This window comes from Gorilla gorilla, chromosome 16 (genome assembly GCF_029281585.2).
Source record: "Gorilla gorilla gorilla isolate KB3781 chromosome 16, NHGRI_mGorGor1-v2.1_pri, whole genome shotgun sequence".
NCBI lineage: Eukaryota > Metazoa > Chordata > Mammalia > Primates > Hominidae > Gorilla > Gorilla gorilla.
Window position 1 is genome coordinate 52,703,992 of NC_073240.2, and position 19,353 is coordinate 52,723,344.

Below are 19,353 nucleotides of genomic sequence, written 5' to 3' on the forward strand. Positions count from 1 at the left end.
CTGTATTTTTTGTTTTTTAAGACAGAGTCTCACTCTTGTCGCCCAGGCTGGAGTGCAGTGGCAGGATCTCAGCTCACTGCAACCTCCGCCTCCCAGGTTCAAACAATTCTCCTGCCTCAGCCTCCCGAGTAGCTAGGATTACAGCCAGGTGCCACCATGCCCGGCTAATTTTGTATTTTTAGTAGAGATAGGGTTTCACCGTGTTAGCCAGGATGGTCTCGATCTCCTGACCTCAGGTGATGTCTACCTTGGCATCCCAAAGTACTAGGATTACAGGCATGAGCCGCTGCGCCCGGCCCAGATCCCATCTTTATTTAAAATTTTGACATTTTGTTCATTATGGATTTTTTGACATTAATTTTGAATACAATATTTTAAAAATTATATTACAACAATATTTATCATTGTTATCATTGTGGATCGAATAGTGACCTACGCCCCCCACCCCCCACCGAATCCATGTCTACCCACAACTTCAGTATGTGACCTTATTTGGAAACAGAGAATTTTGCACATGTAATTAGTTAAGATGATATCACACCAGATTAGAGTTGGCCCTAAATCCAATGAATGGTGTCCTTACGAACAGAGGGAGATCTGGAGATACTGAGACCCAGAACAGAGACACAAGGAAGGTCATGTGAAGACAGAGGCAGAGACTGAAGTCATACTGTCAAAAGCCACAGATTAGCAGGAACTACCAGAAACTGAGAGGCAAGGAAGGATCCCTGCCAAGAATCTTCAGAGGCAGCATGGCCCTCCCACACCTTGATTTTGGACTCCAAGTCTCCAGAATTGTGAGAGAATCTCAGCCTGGCCCAGAAGGCTTCTTTGTGGGGAATGAGAGGAAGGGGGTTGAGAGAGCAGCAGGAATTCACTGAGACCTAAGACTTTGTTTAAAGCATTAACAAAATCAGTTTGCTTTGGGAAAAGTAGATTTTTTTTTTTTTTTTGAGACAGAGTCTTGCTCTATCGCCAGGCTGGAGTGCAGTGGCGCGATCTCGGCTAACTGCAACCTCTGCCTCCCAGGTTCAACCAATTCCCCCGCCTCAGCCTCCCAAGTAGCTGCGACTACAGGCACCCGCCACCACGACCTTGTGATCCACCCACCTTGGCCTCCCGATATGCTGGGATTACAGGCGTGAGCCACCGCACCTGGCCGGAAAAGTAGATTTCTTAAACACAGAGACTTGCTTTTAAATTGTTTTATTACAATTAAAATTACACAAAAGCAAATTGATTCATTTCAATCAAAATAACTCATGTTTACATATTTATAACTGTACAATAAAATATATAAAATGTTTTCATATTTCATACTTCAATCATCATCTTCTTCCTCTTCATCACTGATCACATACTTCTTATGCTTTTTATTTGCTTTATCATCATCTTCTGCTTTTCTCTTTCCGGAAGGTTCACCTTCCTAAACAGATACAATTTTTACAAATCTACAAGTCAATAAAGAACATTTTTAGGATGGTTTATCAAAAGTAGCTATGAGCTGAATGACCCTCTGACAACTCAAAGTAACGGTTCCTGCAGATTGTGAGGGAGATTGTGAGGTGTCAGCAACTGTGAACTAATCTCTCACAGGGAAACCTTTGAACACAGAGTAGGATGTGCAGGAAACTGGAGACAGGATTTGCCACAGAAGGGGCGGGGTTCTCCCGAGGAAGTTCTGCCTGTCTAACCACTGGTCCTGTCAGGATATTTTTACCATGATCAGGTAATTTCTCAAATTTTTTTTCTCTGCCTCCTCAGCATTTCACTTCATTATCTAAAATTCAGTATTTTAAAGACTGTTGATTTGGTTTTTTTTGGAACAATTTGTTTCAATGCATTAAAAACATCATAAAGGTTTTTAAGAAAATATTTGATGACATTAAAGGGCATCTATAAACAAGTTGCCACTGTTTAAAATCATTCTGTACAAACGTTCTAACAGAAACAAATAATTTAGGAAGTTATCTAAAAAACATTTTTTACAGATAGAATTTGAACATGTCAGTATCTAAATATCAAATACTGATTAAAACAAACTGACACTAAATGGGATGGGCCGGGCATGATGGCTCATGCCTGTAATCCCAGCACTTTGGGAGGCCAAAGGGGGTGGATCACCTCAGGTCAGGAGTTTGAGACCAGACTGGCCAACATGGCAAAACTCCATCTCTACTAAAAATACAAAAATTAGCCAGGTGTGGTGGTGCACGCCTGTAATCCCAGCTACTCGAGAGACTGAGGCAGGAGAATCACTTGAACCCGGGAGGCGAAGGTTGCAGTAAGCTGAGATCGCACCACTATACTCCAGCCTGGGCAACAGAGCAAGCAAGACTCCATCTCAAAAATAAATAAATAAATAAAAATTAAAAATTAAATGGGATGAACAAATGGTTTGAAGGTTGAAGTTAGGGAAAGCCAGACATCTTGCTGCTGTGACCACAGGCTGCTAGATGGAGAATGCAACCTGGTATGCCCACTTTTTTCTGATGGTTCTCATGGCTGGCCCTCTGACAGACAAGATAGCATCTCACACTTGTTTCCTGCCTTATTATCCCAAATACATTCCCACAGACCTGAAAGGCCATAGAATTCAAAGGGGGGAAGTTATGAATCCACAGTAAGGGATTTAGAGAAGTGCTCCTCCTCCATTTACTTCCCAGCTGACAGCAGTGAAATACCTAAACAGCAGTATTGAAAGATGGACCCTACCCCCAAGAAGGGACAAGAGCCCCTCCTTTCTACTCTGCAGGCTAGAGCAAACCCAAATACTCCCAGCCCCACAGGCAAAGAGCACATTCAATCACACTACTTGTCTTTTAATTTTCAAAGGAAAAATCTTAAAACATTTTACATGCAATCACTATTTTTTGGTAACCTTCCAAAAGTGAGCCTTGGTGTGTTTGTCTTTTCAGCTCTAAAATCCTTTAATGAGATGAAATTTCAATCACTAAAACAACTAGCATGGTAATTCTAAAAGATGGTACAGCCTGTCCTAAAGGCCCCTGGACAGCAGCAGCCAGGAGATGGCCAGGGCTCTCCCAAAGACGTCTCACTGGCACCAGTCCTAATCCATCCTGTGGAGTAAGAAGCTGTGAAATTCTGCTTTAGAAAGCCTGCCAAGGACCGGCCGGGCGCGATGGCTCACCCCTGTAATCCCAGCACTTTGGGAGGCCAAGGCGGGCAGATCACGAGGTCAGGAGTTTGAAACCAGCCTGACCAAGACGGTGAAACCCCATCTCTACTAAAAATACAAAAAATTAGCCAGGCATGGTGGCGCATGCCTGTAATCCCAGCTACTCAGGAGGCTGAGGTAGGAGAATCACTTGAACCCGGGAGGTGGAGGTTGCAGTGGGCAGAAATCACACCACTGCTCTCCAGCCTGGGCGACAGAGGGAGACTCCGTATCAAAAAAAAAAAAAAAAAAAGGTTGGGCGTGGTGGCTCACGCCTGTAATCCCAGCACTTTGGGAGGCCGAGGTGGGCAGATCACGAGGTCAGGAGTTCAAGACCAGCCCAACCAACATGGTGAAACCCCATCTCTACTAAAACTACAAAAAAATTAGCCAGGCATGATGGCGGGCACCTGTAATCCCAGCTACTTGGGAGGCTGAGGTAAGGGAATTGCTTAAACCCGGGAGATGGAGGTTGCAGTGAGCTGAGACCACACCACCACACTCCAGCCTGGGCGACAGAGCGAGACTCCGTCTCAAAAAAAAAAAAAAAAAGGCCTGCCAAGGACTGACTTCTCTGGCAGCTACACATAAGCACAGAAAAACACAGCAAAGGGAATGGGTGCAGTGGCTCATGCCTGTAAACCCAGGGCTTTGGGAGGCCAAAGTGGGAGGATCACTTGAGGCCAGGAGTTTGAGTGAGACCAACCTGGGCAACATGGTAAGACATTTTGTCTTTACCAAAAAAAAAATTATAATTGCTACAAAAAAAATTTTTTTAATAAAATAAATAATAAGGCCGCATGTGGTGGCTCGTGCCTATAATCCTAGCACTTCGGGAGGCTGAGGCGGGCAGATCACTTGAGGTCAGGAGTTAGAGACCTGCCTGGCCAACATGGTGAAACCCTGTCTCTACTAAACATACAAAAATTAGCCAGGCATGGATTTGGAGGCTGAGGCAGGAGAATCACTTGAACCCAGGAGGCAGAGTTTGCAGTGAGCTGAGATCGCAGCGCTGCACTCCAGTCTGGGCAATAGAGCAAGACTCCATCTCAAACAAACAAATAAATAAATAAATAAGCAAGCCAGCCAGCCAGCCAGCCATCACACAGAGCAAAGGTGTATAGTTCCTCAGACTCCCAGGACTTAGAAAGGTGAGAGAATCCTTCAGGATGACTTCATTTTGTGAAATTACACATGTGGGATGCTGCCTTACTGAACATAACTGCAACAGATCCCAGTGTCATATATAAATGCAGTAAATGACAAAAATATTTTTATTAAGTCTAAAAGAAAGCTTGCTAATACAGTCATGAATGCAGGTCCCTGTAGATACAGAAAAAGACAGTCCACAGTTGTGAAGATAAGGCAGGGTTGTCAAAGGGGAAATGGAGTCTCAAGAGGGAGAGCTGGAGAAAGAGACACAGAGGGGAGGCTGCCTGACACCACATACTGAGTAATCCTTCACAGAACGTACCTGTTTTGTCTAAGAAAGCTGAGGGTTGGCCTTGATACCTCTCCTTTCCACTGTCTCCATGTTTCTTTCAGCTTGGGTCTTTCCCTTTTCCCAGACTCCTGGAGAACAGAGTACCAGCACACACTTTCTCCCCCTACCTATTTATCTAGATCTTTGAGGTAATTTAGATTTTGTAAAGTTTTAACTACTTAAAAAAATGAGGGAGAATAAAAAGCTCTCTTTTACATTTTTCTTCTTTTTGGTAACTCAGACTCTGTTGGAAAAGGGAAAATAGTATTTCTTGTTCAGCTACTACATATTGTGTTACTTTCAAATCTGTTGTTTTTAATACTGTAATGCAACATTTTTACAAGACAGCGAGTATAAACTCCATTGATCAGATGAGGAAATAGAAATATGAGATGACTGGCCCAAGGCCACACAAGTGGGAAAGGGTAGCACCAAAATCGATGCAGTTCACTCTAATATAGACTAGCCCTTGCCCCCATTTCAAGGCATGCTATGATGATAATGGTGTTCTCTGGACTGGGGACCTGGGGTCTGAAAACTCCCCTTAATCTCAGAGGCATACCTAGGCTCCTGGTGTTTGGGTGGGCTTTAGTGTGCAAAGCACAGAGAGGGACTTAGAAGAGGAATGCTCCCATTCCTTATTCCATTGTAACCCATTACCAGGACTCAAACTAGGGTACCATGAAGAGGCAGTGGCAGGGGTTGAGAGGTCCAGACGGAAGTAAAATTTTTGTTGTCAGGGAAGGAAAGGGAAGAGTGCAGGAAGACCTGAAAGAGAGTATTTGGGTAAGGGAGGTAGAGGGTGGTTCCTGTAACAGCTAGGTGGCCATTCCCAAGAGGCATTTTTAAGTCAGGCAGTATAGGTTTGCAACTGCCCAGCCTAGAAGAAGGCTATCTGATGGATCACTTAAAAAAAAAAAATCACTTCTGAGAATACTAGGAATAAACAAACAGAAGTCCCATGACACTTCTCAATTTTCATTCACAGTTTCTACTTGCCAAGAAAAAAATAGCATCTGCTTAGATGAGGACTCACGTTTGCCAACAGTTCAGCACTGTAAATGCATCATTAAGATGTTGCCTCATCTAATTTAAAACAAATATGTTGCAGAACAATGAAACAAATTTTGGCCAGGCGCGGTGGCTTATGCCTGTAATCCCAGCACTTTGAGAGGCCGAGGCGGGTGGATCACCTGATGTCAGGAGTTCCAAACCAGCCCGACCAACATGGCAAAACCCTGTCTCTACTAAAAATACAAAAATTAGCTGGGCGTGGTGGCAGGTGCCTATACTCCCAACTACTAGGAAGGCTGAGGCAGGAGAATTGCTTTAACCCAGGAGGTGGAGGTTGCAGTGAGCCAAGATGGCACCACTGCAATCCAGCCTGAGCAACAGAATGAGACTTTGTCTCAAAAAACAAAAAACAAAAAAACCAACAAACAAATTTTGTCTAGTGCCAGGCACAGTGGCTCACGCCTGTAATCCCAGCACTCTGGGTGGTCAAGGTGAGAGGATGCCTTGAGCTCAGGAGTTTGAGACCAGCTTGGGCAACAAAGTGAGACCCTCTGTGTATAAAAAATAGGCTGGGCGTGGTGGCTCACACCTGTAATCCCAGCACTTTGGGAGACCAATGCGGGCAGATCATGAGGTCAGCAGTTCGAGACCAGCCTGGCCAACATAGTGAAACCCCATGTCTACTAAAAATACAAAAAATTAGCCAGGCGTGGTGGCGGGCACCTGTAATCCCAGATACTTGGGAGGCTGAAGCAGGAGAATCGCTTGAACTCGGGAGGCGGAAGTTGCAGTGAGCCAAGATCGCGCCACTGCACTCCAGCCTGGGCGACAGTGCGAAAATCCATCTCAAAAATAAATAAATAAATAAAATAAAATAAATTTAAAAATAGGCTAGGCACAGTGGCTCACACCTGTAATCCCAGCACTTTGGGAGGCCGAGGCAGGTGAATCACAAGGTCAGGAGTTCGAGACCAGCCTGGCCAACATGGTGAAACCCCGTCTCTACTAAAAGTACAAAAATTAGCCAGGCATGGTGGCATGCACCTGTAATCCCAGCTACTTGGGAGGCTAAGGCAGGAGAATCGCTTAAACCTGGGAGGTGGAGGTGGCAGTGAGCCGAGATCCCGCCACCGCACCCCTGCCTGGGCAACAGAATGAGACCCTGTCTCAAAAAAGAAAGAAAGAAAGAAAGAAAGTCATGATAACAATGTATTATCAAGAGAGAATATCACTAAAGTGAGAGAAATGATTAAAAAAAAAAAAAAAAAGGGGACCAAATGGGAATTCTTACACTGAAAGGCTAACTGAACTGAAATGTGACCAGAACGGCACAATAGTAGATTTGAACTAGGATCAGCAGACTTGATGGATCGACAGAGATTATGCAATCTGAAGAACGGAGAAAACAGAATGAAGAAAAATGAAAAGAGTCCCAGAGAAATGCGAGACACCACTAAACACACCAACATACACCTAATGGGAATGGCAGGAGAGGACAGAAAAAATATTAAATGAAACAGTGACTGAAAACTTCCCAGATTTGTTGAAAAACATTACCCTACACATCCAAGAAGCTCAACAAATTGCAAGTAGAATAAATGCAAAGAGAACCACATGCAGATACATCACAGTAAAAATGCTGAAAGACAGAAAACTTCCTGAAAGCAGCTACAGAAAAATGACTTGTCACATGCAAGGGAATTTCAAGACGATAAAGAGCTGGCTTCTCATCAGAACAATGGAGGGCAGAAGGCAGAGGATGGCATATTCAAAGTGCCAAAAGAAATCACCATTAGAAAGCTCATTTTTCAATAATAATAATGGAAGCCAAAAATCTCCTGAAAGAAAATTGCCCTAAAATTGTACAACCACTGAAAATGTTTCAAGAGGGTAAAATATATTTCAGATAAAGATACCAAAGAAGAAAATAGCAATTTCAGCTACATAGCTTTACAAAGGTACCAGTTAGGGTAAAGGATAGAAATAAGAATTTTTTAAAAATTATAATTTTTAATTGCTAATAATCATGCTGTCTGGTACATTACTGATTTACTCCTGAATGATACTTAAGGGAAGTCCTTATCTTAGACAGTTTAGGCCTACTTGTCAGAGAACAAACTGAAATGGTCAACAGTCTGTTTCCATGTGCCTTTTAAAAATTCCAATTTCATCACATTTTGAAATAGTAATGATATCTTCATAATATAAATATTTATATACTTTTCATATATACTATGTGTAATAAAACTTTATATTAATTTATACACATGATATGATATAAAATTTTAACTTTACAGCAACGCTGAGAGAAAAATGAGGTTCAGAAAAGCCAGACATTTAAGATAAAAGATTTCAGTGGTAGAAGCAGGATTCCAACCTAGGTAGTCTTTTAAGACTCCAAAGCCTCTACTCTCTCAGCTCTGCTATGCTACCTTGATCTATAGATACCTGTGAAACAGGTAAGGTCATTATTTCACAGGCACAATCAACATACTCTCAACAAAGCAGTCAGTGATCCTACTAAGAGTTAAATCATATCTTCTCTCCTCTGCTGAAAACTTCCAATGAAAACCACTCAGAATAAAAAACCAAAATAAAACAGTCCATCGCAGGGGCTTATGCCTGTAATCCCAGCACTTTGGGAAGTTGAGGCAGGCACACTGCTTGAGCCCAGGAATTTGGGACCAGCCTGGGCAACATGCTGAAACCCCATCTCTACAAAAAATACAAAAAAAAAAAAAAAAGCCTTACAAATGGTGTGAGGCCCTAGGTGACCTGGCCCTATCATATTTCTGCCCTCTTCCTCTCACTCACAAGGCTCCAGCTTCAGCCTCTGTGCTTCACACATGCCAGGCAGGTTCCCACCTCAGGGCCCTATGCACTTCCTAATTCTGCATGCAACACTCTCCAGAGAGCTGAACAGTTCACTGTCACTACCTTCAGATGTTTACTCAAAGATCACCATTCCAGTGAGGGCTTCCCTGAACAGCATTTCTAAAAGTATAACATCCCAACTCCCAAGACCCCCCAGAGCATTCTCTATATCGTTTTCCTGCATAATTTGTCTCCTTATCACTTTTCACCATCTGTTATACCATATATAGTATTTTACTTTATATAGTATTTCACTGGTATAATGAAAACTTTAAATTTCTCAGTATCTCCACATCACCCAGTGGGATGTTAAATACTCACTGGGGTGTTAAGAAAAAGAGGCCAGGCGCACTGGCTCACGCCTGTAATCCCAGCACTTTGGGAGGCTGAGGCAGGCAGATCACAAGGTCAGGAGATCGAGACCATCCTAGCTAACACAGGGAAACCCCATCCCTACTAAAAATACAAAAAATTAGCCAGGCATGGTAGCGGGCGCCTGTAGTCCCAGCTACTCGGGAGGCTGAGGCAGGAAAATGGCATGAACCCAGGAGGCGGAGCTTGCAGTGAACCGAGATCATGCCACTGCACTCCAGCCTGGGCAACAGAGCAAGACTCTGTCTTAAAAAAAGAAAAAGGAAAAGAAAAATTCTCAGGGCCTATTCTCTTATAATATGAAAAGGATGCTGTTTAAAAATAAGATAAAATATTTTTAAATTATCTTGAAATAATTTATGTCAATAATAAATGAAAATTTATTTCAATTTATTAAATTACTCAATACAATTTCAAATACTTTTTGAGATGGAGTTTTACTCCTGTTGCCCAGGCTGGAGCACAATGGCGCGATCTCGGCTCACTGCAACTTCCACCTCCCAGGTTCAGGCAATTCTCCTGCCTCAGTCTCCCGAGGCTGAGAGTAGCTGGGATTACAGGCATGCGCCACCACGCCCTGCTAATTTGTATTTTTAGTAGATACGAGGTTTCTCCATGTTGGTCAGGCTAGTCTCGAACTCCCAACCTCAGGTGATCTGCTTGCCTCGGCCTCCCAAAGTGCTGGGATTACAGCCATGAGCCACCACGCCCGGCCAAATACTGTTTCATCTAAATAAAAAGAAAATAGGTTTTCCCAACATAAGAATGAATTATTTTCTTTTTTTTTTTTGAGACAGGGTCTCACTCTTTTGCCTAAGCTGGAGTGCAGTGGTGCAATCATGTCTCACTGCAGCCTCAAGCAGTCCTCCCACCTCAAGACTCTGGTAGCTGAGACTACAGGCACGCACCACTACATCCAGCTAATTTTTGTATTTTTTTGGAGAGATGGGGTCTCCCTATGTTGCCCAGTCTAGTCTCAAACTCCTGAGCTCAAGCAATCTGCCTGCCTAGGCCTCCCAAAATACTGGGATTACAGGCATGAGCCACTGCATCCAACCAAGAATGAATTATTTTCCTAATAAAAAAAAAAATACTGAGAATTTTTACAAAAAGGAGATACACCCTCTGGTCTACCACACTGAATGATCTGTCATTCTCTCTTGGATTAGCCTTGGTATGTCAGGGACCTGCACCTTTTCTTCCAGGCCTTTCCATCTATCCGGAGTGACCTACCAGAGACAGGACAGTTTGACCAGCAAGCTTCTGATCACTCTTTAACACCCAGCAAGAAGTCTTATCCTCCATGCAGCCTTCTAAGACCTCTCTAAGCACAGGTATCAGATCCTCCTCTGGATCACTCTGTCTTGTTACTGCATTTATCTCACTGGATTTCAGTGAAGTGTGTAGACAACTAATTTGTGCCTGCCTGATCTGTGAGCTCTTCATTCAAAGCAGTTGGCTCCTGAGTACAGGATAAACCCCTAGAATTGAATAAATTTGGTCTTACCTCATCACTGGTAAGTTTCTTTGCTTTGAGTAATCTTTGAGCTTTATCTTCTTCTGATCCCTCATCACTGTCTGATGAATAGATTCTGGCTCGTTCCTCTGAAAGCAAAAGTATAGATTGTGAGTCACTTTTTTTTTTTTCTGAGACAGGGTCTTGCTTTGAGGCCCAGGCTGGAGTGCAGTGGCACAATCATGGCTCACTGCACCTTGACCTCCTGGGCTTAGGTGATCCTCCTGCCTCAGCCTCCCAAGTAGGTGGGACCACAGGTGTGCACTACCTACCCATGCCCAGCTGATTTTTTTTTCCTTTTAGTGGAGATGAAGTCTTGCCATGTCGCCCAGGCTGGTCTTGAACTTCCTAAAATCAAGCAATCCTCCTTCTTCAGCCCCCTAAAGTGCTGGGATTATAGGCGTGAGCCACTGTGTCCAACTGTGAGTAGCTTTCAAAGACAGTGACCTATTCATTCGTAAATGTTTTCTTCTGATAAATATCTTTAGTTCCCTCTGTATATTTCCTCCCAGGGGCACCAAATAATTTTAAAGTTTTTGATTTAAAGATAAGTATAAATTTTAGGTATGCTGAAATGAAGCAGACTTACCCTCTCAAAATACAAAAACCTGACCACTTTTAAAGATCAAAAAGGTTTGTGTGCAAGGTGTCTAAAAAGGCAAGATACCCTACTCTTCCGAAGTCAACTATTAAAGCCTGAGACATTCTTCCACCAGTAACAGTTAATTCCAAAATGAGTTTGGAGGTAAAGAAAGAAAGTGGTTTCCTGGTCCTGTAAAGACCGTTTGTTGCCAGGCAGACCTTTCAAAGAGAGATGTAGAGGGGCGCCCATCTGCTCCACTGCCCAAGCCCAGGTGAACCTCTGGGTGGAATAAAAGTCGAGGACTTTAGACCAAGCCCCTCCCGTCAAAACCCAAAGCCTTCCCTTTGTCGCCACACCTTGCCTATCTGATTACTGTATGGAACTGAGCACTACTAGACTCGTGTGCTGGATTTTTAATCTCTGGTGACCTGAATGTTACATACCTCTCTCTCTTAAAGCATCCTTGGATTTTTAAAGTTTTTATTTAATTTTGTGTGGTTTATTTCCACACAATTGGATCTTTTTCTATGGGAAATCAGCATTGACAAAAAAGAAAGGGTCTCTGTACTGTGGTCCCCAAATAAATAATAGGTAGGTAATATGTAACAGGTAACCAGACAAATGCAGTCACTATAAGAAAAGGAGAAATGAGTTTCATGGGACAGTCAGAGAAAAATAAATTTGGGTGTTTTAAAAATTTACTTGTTATATGCCAGGCTCTGGGCTAAGTACTTTAAATGTATTATATTATGTAATCTTCAAAACAACCTTATGTTCTAACTACCATTATTAACAGGTTGTTTTTGTCACAATGAGGTAACAGAAGTTAAGGGAGACTATGTAACTCTTCAAAAGTTATACAACTAAAAAGTGGCAGGACTCAGATGAGAGCGGGCAGGGTCAGAAGGCCAGCCAGGTCTTCTTAGTTCGCTTTTCACCATGTCGTCTTGCTACTGGCTTGGGGGAACCCCTGGGTAAGAACCAGGTGGATGCAGAGTCACAGCTGGGACAGATGTCTCGGAAGTCAGATGACTTTGGTTTAAGAACTGACCAGTTAGCAACTACGTGCCTTTGGGCAAGTTAGTCAACCTCTCAAAGTCTCAGTTTCCTCAATAAAAACAAGGAAATAAGAGCAACTAGATCATAATGTTGTTATGAAAATCAAATAGGATGCATGTCAAGTGCTGAGCATTTGCCTGAAATTCAGTATGTGTGGAAAAAACGTTAACCATCAGAAATCAGTGATACTTGTGAAAGGATGAAATATGCAAAAGTAAATCTAAGAGAAATGTAGAAGAATGAAAGAAAATATCACATAATTTCTGAATAGTTTAATTTCTTGATTCCCAATTAGGTAATAAAAAAGGTTGACAAAAGTTCCAATATAACTGGCAAATTCTCAAGTCAGAAAGCAAAAGCTCAAGGGATAAAACCCAAAGTAGGAACAACAGCAGTTCCTACCTTTCAAGCTCACCTGAATGAACTAGGTCACTCATGACAACTGGTTCTTTAAAAATAAAATGTCCGGGCCAGGCACAGTGGCTCCTGCCTGTAATCCCAGTACTTTGGGAGGCCAAGGCGGGCAGATCACTTGAGGTCAGGAGTTTGAGACCAGCCTGGCCAACATGGTGAAACCCCGTCTCTACTAAAAATACAAAAATTAGCCAGGTGTGGTGGCGTACACCTGTAATCCCAGCTACTCGGGAGGCTGAGGCAGGAGAATCGCTTGAACCTGGGAGGCAGAGGTTGCAGTGAGCCGAGATCACACCACTGCACTCCAGCCTGGGTGACAGAGTGAGACTCCGTCTCAAAAAAAAAAAAAAGTCCAGTGACTTGGCAGCCGGATTACATCTAATGCCAAGATGAAGTCCAGAATCCCGAAATGATGAAATGTAATTTCCATACACGACTCACCTCGAATGCCCCCTTTATATCGGTTTTTAATGGCAGCCAAGCTGATGGACTCCTCGCCTTCCTCCTCCTCATCGTATCGATCAGGTTCCAGGTAACTGGCGCTCAGCCCCCGCTGGTGCTGTTTCTCTCTCATTCGGCGCTGCTGAGATTCCCTACGTATGGAAGCCCTCAAACGTTCTTCTTCTTTCTATAAAGAAGCAAATAACCTCTTTAACCTAAAAAGGAGCTACTTTTGTGCCCACTTGAACCCACTTTTATTACAAATAGCATGTAATGTCTGGTCCAGATAACAGCTGTGCCGTGTGTGTTCCCCATCACACCTCTGTGGCTCCACATGGACCCTCTGGTTTGGTTTGCAGGAGCAAAGGCAACACAAGGGTAAAGCGGCAGAAGGGAGCCCTGACACTAACCAGTCCAACTGGCATTGGCACAGGTGTGTCCTCGGGAGCTGTGCTGGTGTTCTGTGCTGCCACTTAACCCAGAGAGAAGCAACCCACCTGAGAAACCCCATTCATGCCCAGCAGAAACCTAAACTGACTCCCTGGAGCAGCAGTGGCTGTTCCTGTTCATGAACCACAGACAACTGATCTGCCCCAGCTCTACCAAACTCCCATAGTTCCCAGATATTCTGGTCCCAGCCCCTCAGCCCCTCAACCCAGAGAGCTCCTCACGGCTCCTGATGACAGGTTGGGGAGCGTCCTAGAGCCACAAGGTAGACCTTTCATTTCCTTTGCACTGCCTAGCATTCTGCGCCTTGATGTTAAACCAGGTTGGGGGTAGGGGTGGTGCTGGAGTAGGTTTCAGGGATATTCTGGGATTTCTTTGAAGGTCTTCCTCATCCGGTTGCTCTGTATTATCATATACAACTCCAATTATATTGCTAGAAATTCTATGGAACAGATTGTTTTAATAGTGTGTGGCTGTACGGAGGTTAGAGTAAAAATCACTGTCAGTAGTACAGGGACTAAGAACAAACCAGCTGACTCCTTGTCTACATTTTCACAGGAGCTGGGGACATGGAGGAGGGTGTGAGGAGATGCTCAAAGTGGTTCAAGAGCTTCTCCAATAATGCTGAGACTGGAATCTGCAGGTTCCTCCAGTTCCCTTAGCCTGTACAGAAAAGGTAGGGAAATGGAACAAGCCCAGCTCCAAAGCAAATGCCCCTATATACCACTAGGTTAGGTACTGCTATTAGATCTGGTTTATTCTGTCTCCATGAACAAATACAGGATGGAAGAAAAAGCAAGGGCTCAGAGCCAAACCTTCAGCAGAGCCTGACCATAAGATTTGTAAGAAAGGCCCTGAGGCAACTGGACTGTCTTAGCCTCACCATGCCCTGCTTCACTAAACAACGTAATCACAAGAGGCAGGGTGGGCAAAGGCCAAAATCTAGTAGGGATTAGAGAAGATGGAGAGGAGAAATGATGAGCCTGTACCACTGCATATGGCTTCTCAAATCAAGTGCTGCAGGAAAGGCCAATAGCCAATACGAGCACATGCTCTATCGATTAGGTACAATGCCCCAAATAAACTTGTGCCTAATTAACAGCTGGGTCAAATTTGAAAATATACCAGGTAGAATGTTACAAATTGACCTTAAAAACTCATAAGCTCGTCTTATTCTTTACCAGAGTCTACTTTAGGCACTCTCTCATTCAAACTCCTGGCCTATTCTCTATTTTACACTACTCTCTAGTATCTCCACTGACTTCTGACATGGATTCTAAACCACACATAGATGACTTAATGATCTTTGAACTTATACATGAAAATTCAGATATTTCAATCACCGGTTTGTTGCTGAACTCTCAGGGCCTGGTGAAGAGAGAACCTGAGCCCTGTTTCTGTTTTACTATCATTGCCACGTCACCCATTGTTTGGCAAATGCTGAGGAAATGAATCCAGCTCCCTATTCATGTCAGTTGGAAGAGGAAAAGGTAGGCCAATAAGAGATGACGAACAAGCATTTTGGGAAATACTTGCCTAATATACCAAAGAATCCCAGGATAACGCTTAGCAAACATACCTTAATCATTTCTGTGCGTTGGCATTCAGGATCACGACCAGCCATTGGCAAGATTCTAATCTTCTGTGTCTTTGAACACCTATCTGCAAGTGACAGAGTCATCTTTCTATGTGTGGCACTGTCCGTAGAGTGAGGTCTGCCAGGAAATAAACGAAGAGCATCTCACTGTTTACCAAATACATTTGTGAGCCAGTGATACCCACGTCACAGAAGTAAGAGCCCAGTGACCATTTCCTAGTCACCTGAAAAAATAGGCAGAGACAGTCGACTGAATATACCAAGGTGGAAGATTGTGAGTTTTCTTCATTCTGTGGCTCACTGAGACATTCTTATTCCACAAATGAAAAACAGAAGGTTGGAGTAAAAAAGATTGTATGGCATGATCACCTTCTAGAAGCAATAAATGGATACGCTCAAGCAGCATTAATTAGATACTACAGGTTGGTGCAAAAGTAATTGAGGTTTTTGCCATTACTTTTAATTAATATTAATATATTAATATTATTAATATAATTATCCTATTTTATAGCTTTAGGAAACTGAGGCAAAAAGAAGTTAAGAAAGTGGCACAAGGTCACACAAGTAGAAATGGAATTCAAATATGAGTCTAACTGATCCCAAAGCCTGTATGTTGACCTTTATAATTTCAAAAAGTAAATCATAACCAACATTATTGTGCCCCCTCTAAAGATAAGCATTACCCAAAGAGGATGGTCTGCTTACAATCAAGAAAGAGAGGCATGAACATCTCAGTGCAGCACCTACTCAGTCTAGAGAAGGAAAGTGCCCTCACCAGCTGAGTATTCCAGTCCTCTTGGGAGACACACCTCTGCAGTGGTATTAGATGCTGGGGCCTACGGCACTGAGATGGCCCGTCTCACGCTGACCAACTCGCTGGCTTTCCTTCGATTACATGCACAACAACCTCTAGTTATTAGTCTCCCAGGTCAACTTTACTAAAAAAAAAGGACACACTGGCTAGCAGACACATGTATTTTAGGCCTCTTGGCAGTTATAATAACCACTGGAATTAATACATTGACATTCTGGTTTACCTAACAGTCTCTTGTAAGTCTGGTTAGCATGACCTGGTTCCCTAAGAAACAGCAACTTTTAGTGTATTTGACAAAATAACCTTTGAACCTTCAGACCTATGCACAAGATCTTGGTTCTTGCTGAATCATACCGTGGGGTTACATCAATCAGGTGGCAGGCATTACAGAAACATCTATGTTTCACTGCTTTTACCATAAGAAATAATACATAATAATAATAACAGTTACCTGAAGGTGAGTTTCGTTTTAAAGACTGCTTGTCCCTGTAGACCAGTACCTTGTCTTATAAAAAGATGATTGTGGTCGCCCTGCAGTGGGGCTTTGTACACATCAAACACTTCATTGCCTAAATGCAGGGACATGCTGGAAAGAGAAACATTTCATATATTAAAGTCATAAAGCTTTCACTCTACCATCTTACTTCACTTAAAGGTGATTCAGGCTGGGCACAGTGGCCCACACGTGTAATCCCAGCACTTTGGGACACCGAGGCAGGCGGATCACGAGGTCAGGAGTTTGAGACAAGGCTGGCCAACATGGTGAAACCCCATCTCTGGTAAAAATACAAAAATCAGCTAGGCATGGAGGCGCACCCCTGTAGTCCCAGCCTTCGGGAGGCTGAGACAGGATAACTGCTTGAACCCGGGAAGTGGAGGTTGCAGTGAGCCAAGATCGTGCCACTGCACTCCAGCCTGGGCGACAGGACAAGACTCCATCTCAAGGAAAAAAAAAAAGCAAAACAAAACAGGTGATTCAACTGCTGCTCTCTCTTTTTACATAGAATTTAGATGGAACGAAAATAAGAAGTCATAATGAGAAAAACTGATGGACTACAAAGAAGTAACACATGCTGGGATGTTTACCAGGCTCTACTACATTCCCAGTGAAGGGCAATTTTTTTAAAATGTCAATTTGTGGCTGGGCACGGTGGTTGATGCCTGTAATCCCAGCACTTTGGGAGGTGGGAGGATCACTTGAGCCCAGGAGTTCAAGACCAGCCTAAGCAACATATGGAGAACTGTGTCTATGAAATTTTTTCTTTTTTTTTTTTTTTTGAGACGGCATCTAGTTCTGTTTCCCAGGCTGGAGTGCAGTGGCGCGATCTCGGCTTACTGCAACCTCCGCCTCCCGGGTTCAAGGAATTCTCTGCCTCAGCCTCCTGAGTAGCTGGGATTACAGGCGTCCGCCACCACACCCGGCTAATTTTTAGTAAAGACGGGGTTTCACCGTCTTGGCCAGGCTGGTCTTGAACTCCTGACCTCGTGATCCACCCACCTCGGCCTCCCAAAGTGCTGGGATTACAGGCGTGAGCCACCGTGCCCGGCTCTTTTTTTTTTTTTTTAATAATCCATGCAGGGTGGAGCACATCAAGTAGTCCCAGCTACTTGGGAGATGGGAGGATCACTTAGGACTAGGAGTCTGAGGCTCCACTGAGCTGTTATCATGTCACTACACTCCAACATGGGCAACAGAGTGAGACCCCATTTCTAAAACTAATAATAATAAATTTAAAAATAAAAAGTATTTCAAAACTTGATCCCTCTGACCCGTTCTGGGTATGTCAATACCCTTCAGGCGTTTTGTGCTCACCTTCCATCTGACCACTTGACTATCCGAGCATTGCTTTCTTTAATTTCATTTCCTTCTTCATCTCGGCGTATCCTCCATCTTATAGTATTTTCTACCTGTTTCACAACACAAGTACTTTAGAAAATTATAGTTTAAATGACTCTATGCATCTTGTTTTTCCTCAAGAGGCACATAATCACAGAATAAGCTTACAGAGGTGACAGATGTATGTGTGGCAGGAGGATGAACAACACTGAAACCCTCTTTAATCACCTAGAGATGTTGGATAAATTAAAAGCAGGAGAAAAAATATGCTTAAGTGAATTTCTGAGCTCCTAGAATCATAATCATAGAGAAAGCTTAGAGCATTTAAGCAGATGGCAGATACTAAATGTACACTAACCCCGAGATGTGTTAAGACAGTAAGAATTACAAGGGACAGGCGATAAAACTTGAGTCCATGTGAGGCAGAAATTTTTTTTTTTTTTTTTTTTTGAGACGGAGTCTTGCTCTGTCGCCCAGGCTGGAGTGCAGTGGCACAGTCTTGGCTCACTGCAAGCTCCGCCTCCCGGGTTCACGCCATTCTCCTGCCTCAGCCTCCTCAGTAGCTGGGATTACAGGTGCCCACCTCCAAGCCCAGCTAATTTTTTCATATTTTTTAGTAGAGACAGGGTATCACCGTGTTAGCCAGGATGGTCTCGATCTCCTGACCTCATGATCCGCCCGCCTGGGCCTCCCAAAGTGCTGGGATACAGGCGTGAGCCACCACGCCCGGCCGATGCAGAAATTTTGAAGTGAAACCCCTGTATAAAGCAAGTTCTCTCACAGAGCTAAAAACTCCATTAAAATGAGACCAAAAACTCTGCCTATTGGCACAGAGAGATAAACTTCCCATATATGAATAAGGATAAATAAGTGCCCTATCAAAATGAAAACCCCAGATTTCAATAGGTTTAGAGCCTAACTATCTTACCTGCATGGTGGGGAAACACCAGACAGAGTTGGCAAATGAAAACCACTGTTACTGAAATTAAAGTCAGTGGGATCTCCAGGAAAACATGGCATGCTAAATGCATACAGTTTATCACTGCTGCCTCCTGGAAACCCACTAAAATGACAATGAAGAGTAAAAACAGGACATACAAGGATAGAAAGAATGAGAATGAAGCTGGCAACAGACAGAAGCCAACAATGTGAAAAGTGCCAATGCCAAGACCATGCTTCCCTCTGCCTCTTCCCCCAGTGTCAATCCTAAACACAGCTGCTCCCAGTCCCACGGAGATCGTCTGGATCTCCACTCCTTTAGCTGCAAATGTCTGTGCAGCTGGGTCCTAATGATTCCCCCTTCCAGTTTTTCCCCTTTCCCTATTTATTCCTCACAAATAGCTATAAAGTATGCTGATTGAATAACTCCATCATATTCATGAATTAAACATGATGTCATACCTGAAATTTGTTTCAGAATAGTCTGGGGAAGCTGGGGTGGGGAATATGTAGATGACAAAAGATTGTTAACTTGACAACTGTTGAAGTGGGTCATGGGCACATGAAAGAGTTCATTATATTGTTTTTAATACATTGGTGTATGTTTGAAATTTTCAGATTGAAAACAAAACAATCTGTCACTATTCCTGTCTTCCATCTCATACAATAGGTTGGCCACATATAAATACACAAATACGCCAGGCACAGGGCTCACACCTGTAATCCCAGCACTTTGGGAGGCCGAGGCAGGCAGATCACCTGAGGTCAGAAGTTCAAGACCTACC

At 43.3% G+C, this 19,353-nt stretch overlaps 1 protein-coding gene across 3 annotated transcripts in view; it reads right to left on the reverse strand.

The window, feature by feature from the left end:
- Positions 1–1,190: 1,190 nt before the first annotated feature.
- LEO1 (LEO1 homolog, Paf1/RNA polymerase II complex component) overlaps positions 1,191–19,353 on the reverse strand; it is a 33,949-nt gene continuing 15,786 nt past the window's right edge. The window contains exons 7-13 of one of the 3 annotated variants that reach the window (XM_055363054.2): positions 17,606–17,700; positions 16,244–16,378; positions 14,961–15,096; positions 12,935–13,121; positions 10,429–10,526; positions 4,653–4,750; positions 1,354–1,426 (exon numbers count right to left, since the gene is read on the reverse strand). In XM_055363054.2, the coding sequence (XP_055219029.1) occupies positions 1,354–1,426; positions 4,653–4,750; positions 10,429–10,526; positions 12,935–13,121; positions 14,961–15,096; positions 16,244–16,378; positions 17,606–17,700 (822 nt within the window). Of the gene's footprint in view, positions 4,751–10,428; positions 10,527–12,934; positions 13,122–14,960; positions 15,097–16,243; positions 16,379–17,605; positions 17,701–19,353 lie in introns of all 3 variants that reach the window. The other 2 variants (XM_055363052.2, XM_055363051.2) reach the window with 2 other exon arrangements.